The sequence below is a fragment of the Propithecus coquereli genome, unplaced genomic scaffold, assembly GCF_000956105.1.
Source record: "Propithecus coquereli isolate 6110/MARCELLA unplaced genomic scaffold, Pcoq_1.0 Scaffold146, whole genome shotgun sequence".
Lineage (NCBI taxonomy): Eukaryota > Metazoa > Chordata > Mammalia > Primates > Indriidae > Propithecus > Propithecus coquereli.
In genome coordinates this window covers 176,100-183,880 of record NW_012138969.1, presented here as the reverse complement: position 1 = coordinate 183,880, position 7,781 = coordinate 176,100, and the positions used below count along the sequence as shown (strand labels likewise).

The window sequence follows — 7,781 nt, the reverse complement described above, 5'->3', positions numbered from 1 at the left end:
TAAAGATAGTTAACTTTTAATGATTTGGATTAATTGGAACACAGTGGGCTTACTGGGATGATTTAGATATGAAGCTTTTCAATGGATTAACAAGAAATACGCAACATCATTGTGACCTTCTTGCCTATGTTTTTTTTCCTAGATGCTCCCAAAGTTACAATGCCCAAGAAAACCCCAGGGTACTACCTGCAGCCAGGCCGAATTCTCTGCTCTGTTGAGAGTCTTCTGCCCTTTACCTTGAGCTTTGTCAAAGATGGAGTTACACTTGGAGTAGACCAGTATTTCAAGTGTGTAAATGTTTCTATCAGTAATAATTTATAGCTTTAAACATGTAAATACAAATAGATACCTATTTTAATGCACTTTTTCACTGGAAATTCTCACTTATTTACTTGATAGCCTGAAATATAGCAGTGAACAAAATAGATGCAGATCTGTGTACTTGTGGAGCTTATATTGTAATGGAAGGAGAAAGAAAACGGATGACAAATATAATAAATGCTAGAATACTTTCAAATATTGACTCAGATTTTATAGAATCAGAATTTGATGTCATTTGAGAGTCTCTTGTTAAGACAAAGATTACATAATTTGGAATACAATATTAGTTACCAAACCTTGGAAGGGAACCTTGCAAATAAGAGGGCATGAAGCTTTAGCTTTGTTGGCTTCAGGGTAAACATGTCTCTGGATCTGATTTGCAGTATTACGATAAGTGAATCTGATAAGTGCTATGGCAAAAAGTAGAGCAGGTTAATTGGGATGAATAATACTGGTGGGTAGGGTGCATGTGGTTTTGGCCAATTTGTGATTTTAAAATTCAAGGTTAAGGGCATTTGAGCAACCTGAAGAGGGTGAAAGAGATGGTCAACTAGATATCCAGGGAGGAGTATTTACATAACAGAAAGAGCAAGGGCAAATGCAAGAAGGCCAGAGTGGACTGGGCATGTGGGAAAGACAGGAAGGAGGCCAGTGTGGCTGGAGCTTAGTGAGCCAGGAGGAGAAGGGTAGTAGGTAAGATCAGAGAGGGGCAGTTTGTGCTGCAGGTGGGGAGACAGGTGGACCAGAGCGTGTGTGGCTACTGCATATAACAATCAACAAAAGTGGGCTAGAGGGCACCAACTTTTCTTTGTGAAGTTGAGTGACTTTTAAAAAGATTTTTAAAAACAAATATAGGTAATCTAATGATAAAAATTGAGTAGAGCTTGAAGACTAGAGGAAAACAAGTTTTGGAAAATGTTGCCTTTAACTTACTATTGAAATAAACTACATTTTGGGAAAAACTCTAGAAATTATTTTACCAATCCTTTACACTGTTAATTCAATATTAACATGATTTCCATAAGATGTTAAATATTTGACAGTCTTAACTTATGCAGTCTTTTTATGAGGGATCATTTTAAGTAAAAATTTATGGCAGGAATGTTTATCATAACTTTAGAAAATCTTTCATTCTTTAAAGATTGAACTGTATTATTTCCTGCTTCTTACATAGTATATCTTAATGATTTACTTAGCTATATATTTAATAACCAGCAACATAACTGACCAGGATATCAATCAAATAATGAAGTTTCATAACTGATAGATGAAATCAAATAATTCTGCTTTATGTTTAAAGAGTAATATTTTTCAAAGACATTTAAGAGTCTTTATGAACGAACATTAATTCATTAGTTTCATACAGTTCCTGGGAGGTAAGCCACAGAATTCTTTTTTTCATTTTCCCAGCTCTGTGGCCCAGAGAAGTGACATGCTTTGCTGACATGTATTAAGCTCATTGGATATGAGAGTCTGGATACAACATCAGGCATGGGTGATGATAGACTGATACTCTAACCCTGATTCACTCACATGTCTCTGCCCTAGATTTCCTAATAATATGAAACATGTGACTTAATGTTTGTTTGTATCAGTCACTTTGGTCACCAGGGGATGTAAGAGAGAATCGGTTTGCATGTTAGCAGCAGGGCACATTCCTATTTGACATGTTCTTTTCCCTATTCCAAAGTCCATCCCTTTAAATCTTTTAATTTAATTTTATTTTTAATTATTATGGGTACCTAATAGCTGTAAATCTTTATAAGGTACATGTGATATTTTGATATAGGCATACAATGTGAATTAATCAAATCAGAGTAATTAGGGTATTCATCACCTCAGGCATTTAACATTTCTTTGTGTTAGGAAAATTCCAATTCCACTCTTTAGTTATTTTAAAGTATACCCTAACTTGTTGATTATAGTCACTTTGTTGTGCTATCAACTATTGTTGATTCTATCTAACTATATGACTATATTTTTGTGCCCATTAACCATCCTCACTTTATCACCCCCTCTCCCTCCCCTTCCCAGCCTTTGATAATCATCATTCTGCTCTCTGTCTCCATGAGATCAATTGTAAAACTTTTTTTTTATTGTGGCCATATACTGCTTAATGTCAACTGAGAAGGCTACATGAAAAAGAGAATTATTTTCATGTAATATTTTATAAACAAGAGAGGAAAAAGTATAACTGTAAAGAACATTCTTTAAGTGACTAGTAAACTAGTTATATGCCTTTGAACAAATCATTTGTCCCTTTTGTATCTCAACTTTCTCGTTTTTTAAAAAGAGGGATTTGAGACTAGAAGAATTGTCACTTTCTGTTCTAAAATTTCCATGAATCTAAGTTTGTAATGAATCCTAATATATGCTCATCTCTGAAGTAGGCACTGTAGGAAATACCAAAGATGTATGTATTCCAAATTCCTACCTTCCTGGAATTTACCAGTACCTCCTAGAAAATGATATTTACAAACTGTGCTTAGTGTACTGCTGTTAAGCATTCAAGATACTGCTGAAGGGATCGGTACAGTATAGAGTAAATGATAGCCTGTTTTCCCCTCCACTGAGTGTGACTATAAGAATTACTGGCACATAGTGCATACAGCATTGAAAGGAAACGTTAACCGAAGTGAATATTCTCAGCTTTTAAAATATATGGAACAATGACCTTGCTGAGTTTCTCACTTTCCTGATGACAGGAACTTATGCCTTCATTTTTTCTAACAAACCCTGCCTAGGTCAGTACTAAATACAAATTAAGAGCTCAGTCAATTCTTCATGGTTTTTTGATGACGGTGTGTTTGGATGAGTAACTTAAGTGGAATATGTCTTGGCCACAATGGGCTTTTTGCCTTATCTGTATCTTGAATTTTTAAAAGATTATAAATAGCTATAGATGGTACAAGAAAAAAACTATAAAAATATTTATGACATTTCAGTCATAATTTAAAACAGGATAATGCTTATTTTTGTAGATGATTGCACTCTTTTAAACAAGAATTAAATATCTATTACTAAGACATTTCCAGAAAATGAGAAATAAATTGAACAGTGTTAGAGAACAAAGAATATTCATTAAATGAATGAATACGTAATATATCAGAGGGATTTTTTTAACCTAAATGATAGAGTTTAACTATGAAACTGATCAATTATTTTCTTTTCTCATTGTGTGTGTAGGTTGAAGCAGATATGATATATAGCCCCATGTGGAGCTTATATATAAGAAAATTAAGATTTTATTATTTAGAATCAAAAAATAGATTTCCTGCCTTCAGACTTATAGATTACCTGATTGAATTGCTTTGGCCAAGATCCCCACTGACATAATCATAAAACTGGAAAAGAAGGGGAAGGAGAGAGGATTTAATGAATGTTTTTTTTTTGTCAGCTCCATTATCTTATATTTTGACCTAGCCAGAAAATGGTTCCCTAAAGAAATTTTCAATCTCCATATTAATAATTTATTATCTTTTTTGGGTCTTTTGCTCAAAGTAGAAAAGCTTACCTTTCTAGTTAAAATATAAATGGTGTGAATTTTAAGTAAAAAAGAACTCTGCAGGCCGGACATGGTGGCTCAGTGGCTCACACCTGTAATTCTAGCACTCTGGGAGGCCGAGGTGGGAGGATCACTTGAGGTCAGGAGTTCGAGGTTGCTGTGAGGTAGGCTGACACCACAGCACTGTAGCCCCAGTGACAGAGCGAGACTCTGTCTGAATTAAAAAAAAAAAAAAGCAAAACAAACAACTCTGCAGTTTTATCAATTTATTTTCTTTATATTGTTCTTTTGAATGAACCCTTCAAGAGAAATAGTGGAATCATTGCTTTCAACTTGGTCTTGGTTTCATAGTGACTAAAAGGTTTCTATTTTCTTACCCTAGAGAATCTGCCAGTGTGAACTGGGATATTGAAAAGGTCACTTTGTCTGATGAAGGCTCCTATGAATGCATCGCTGTCAGCAGTGCAGGGACTGGACAGGCACAGACATTTTTTGACGTATCAGGTAATTATCACTAATTCTTTCGCAGTTGCCTGAGTATTAATATGGCTACGGAAATGGGATGTTTGCTAACCAGTTTGTATGTATACATTTATCTTTATGATTATTTTATCATCCTCTCTCTCTCTTCAGTGAATTGTGAACTCATATCCTGACTTCACCCCGTATCAGCTATGTGACCTTACTTGGGCCAATTATTTAAGGTCTTACTTAGTGCTTTGGGTTCCCTAACTATAAAATGAGGATAATAACAATAACAGTCTCTATCTCATGCAGAAACTGTGAGGATTCAGTAATATATGTAATATATGTAAAGCCCTTAGAAAAGAACCTGGAACATGGAAGCACTTAATAGACACCATTATTGTTACTGCTATTTATTACTATTATTATCATTACCATTAGAGATTAACAAATATTTTTTGAAATGGTCATATAGAATTTTCCTTTGAGAAAATGAAGTTTAAGGGAAGGATCTATTCTGATAATAACAAGCTTAAACTTTCCCTTTCCCTCTCCCATATCCCAGAATCCCACATGGAGCGATTCTGACATCTAAATTAAAGACAATAATGAAAGTGATCACACTGTAGGAACAGAAGGCCTCAGGGACTACAACATTGGTACTACAAAGGACATAAGTAATGCCCATTATTTTATATGCAGATAGTATGTTTCCTATGAATAGATGGGAGGCAAGGTATATATTATTTTATAAGGTAAAATACATCAAAGTGAAAAAATAATTTTTCCTCTAATCTCACAGAATTCTTAGGGAACAAAAGCACTACCATATATAATCCATGATCAGCATTAAGCCACTTACTCAGCATTTATATATAATTTATTGGAAACATTGTTTTGACTGAATTATTTTCTCCCTGTCTTGTGGACTAGTGTTGCTATGTGTTTAACAGTAACCTATACTGACCTAAATATCACTGCTGCTGAATTTATAACAGTGTCTGCATTTTGCTTTCAGTATTGGTGTGTATTTTCTTGAGGCAATTTAAGATGAAAGAAGCTTTATAATTATAGGACTGTTCAGAAACCTAAGATTTGTTATGTTTGTTACTAGTGAGTTCAAGCTGAACTTTAAGGCAGAGGCATGTAAGTCAGACAAGCATATTCTTCTTGCAGTAAAACTATTTGTATTCTGTTATTGTTAGAAAAGTAAAGTTTGTCTCCTAAAACAATTTAGCAAGTTGACATACATCACAAACTATTCATTTTTCATCTCCAGTAATTACGAAAAGCACTGGAATTGTGTCAACATTCCTCAGCTTCTGGGAAAACAAACACTTGAGCACTTAAGTATTTTTTCCCAGCAATATTAATTAAGAGAAGGACAATGGGAAAAGAGGTTTGAGTGAGTTGATTCAGACTTCTTGCATAAATAACTGGGAAGTGCCAGTAGGAACTTACGAACTATTATGAATTTGGCTCTATGGTGTCACGGGCTTCCGTCTGTGTGTTCTACACATGCCCTTTTAGTATCAATCTGTGCCAGCCAAGCAAGGGAATAACTAGGAAATTTACTGTGCCCAAGGCTATTTTCAGGAATTGTTTCCTGCTTAGTGAAATATGAAATAAGGGAGCAGAAGCATTGAATCGGGTACAGATTCACGGGATAATTAGATCTTGTATTTTGTAAAGGAGTGTTAGGAAACAAGGCATTATGGAATAGTGATATTGTTGTGTCATTTTAGACATTATTTTATTTTATAAAGTCGAAGAACACCCAAGAGCAGCAGTTAAAGAAAAGCCAAAATTCTACCAACATCTTATTTCAATTTTTTTAGCACTTTCTTCTAGTTGATGTATTTAAGGAGTTTTGGTTCATTGGAATTGTTGGTTATTGTTTTAAATGCAAAATGGGTGAAGAAAGCATTGTGCTTTTCTTTTATTGAACATAAATACATAGAAACTAATGAATACAACTGCAGAAACATGAAAAACTCGTTCTTTCTGATATTTGGTAGTTTACTATTGCAAAGTTACGTTAATTTTCTGAGCTGAATTTCTTTATTAACACAATGTCCTTCACCAAATATGTGCACACGCACACACACTGAGTACTATAATTCTGGGTTTAAATAAAATTATAAATAGAGAAAACTTGTCAAGGGCATGCCAGTGACAGGAAATCTTAAATTATAATTACAGGATATTGTTTTAGAACGGGATAAGATTTGGAAATAATCTTACACCACCTCCTCATTTTATAGCTAAAGAAACAGAAGCCCAGAACAAGCAAGTGACCCATTTATGATCAGATGGGTAGGCAGTAAGAAGTAGATTCCTGGCCTCATGAGTCTCAGTCCAGTGGTCTTTACTTAATGTCCCAGCACCTGTGCTTCCTTGTCATCTTTCCTCCCTTAGTACCGAAGTTCCTTCTCTGATACCCTAATCCTAGCCTCAGTCACGCTTTCTTTCACTTAGAATAGCTGCCTCTTACACTCCCAGGACCAGGTTGTTTCGGTTAATATGTAAGTTTGGCCTTCTTCACAAACTGCTGTAATTCTTCCTCATTACTCCCCTATCCACACCAAATTTATTCACATATATATAAGTATTTAAGTGTGTATTATATTTATTATCTTGAGGTATTTGTGCAGTGGTGATATTACATTTATTATCTTGAGGTATTTATGCAGTGGTGGTATTACATAATGTAATTATAATTGCATGGTATATTTCAAATCTCATCCATCCATGTGTGTTATTAAAAAGTTGGTATTTTACTTATTTGAATTTGTATTTGAAGAGGCAATAGACTCTGAAGCAGAGTTTGGATGCAAGAGGGTTATTGGGGAGTTCTCCAGGGAGAAGCACCCGGAAGGGAGTGAGGGAGATAGAAGGAGATGAACTGTGGTACACTTGCAACGAGAGCCTCGGCTCATCCTGCAGGGAGCCCTGGAGCCGAGACAGCCCTGAACTGAGGCCGGAGAGCTGGGTCTTTGTGCCTCATTAAGTGGTAGTTGGATGTGGGCTGCACGGGGAAGGGGGCCTAACCTTCAGCATGTTAGCTTAGGACTTTAAAGCTAGAAAGAGTCCTTAAAATAACTTAATTTAGTCATCTCATTTTTCAGGTAGGTAAACACAACTGTCAGTAGATTGGCTTATTGAAAGTCATGCGGCTAAGTAGGGGTAGAATGAGGCCACCTATGATTGTCAGATTCAGCAAATAAAAACATAGGTTGCCCAATTAAATTTGAATTTCACATAACTGTGTACCAAATATTGCATGAGATGTACTAAAATATTATTTGATGTTTATTTGAAATTCAAATTTGAGAAAATATTCTGTATTTTATCTGTCAACCCTAGCCAGACTCCAGTCAAAGCTTTCTAACTTTATCATGTACTCTTTGCACTGGATTCACCAGCTATTTTCATAAGAGATTTTAAAAACATAACAGAAAAAAATTATTTTTTTAATAATTTAAAATAG

At 35.0% G+C, this 7,781-nt stretch overlaps 1 protein-coding gene across 1 annotated transcript in view; it reads left to right on the top strand.

The window, feature by feature from the left end:
• LOC105806755 (hemicentin-1-like) overlaps positions 1–7,781 on the top strand; it is a 42,129-nt gene that overhangs the window by 13,370 nt on the left and 20,978 nt on the right. Inside the window, exons 5-6 of the mRNA XM_012639959.1 lie at positions 143–287; positions 4,209–4,330. Of these exons, the coding sequence (XP_012495413.1) occupies positions 143–287; positions 4,209–4,330 (267 nt within the window). The remainder of the gene's footprint in view (positions 1–142; positions 288–4,208; positions 4,331–7,781) is intronic.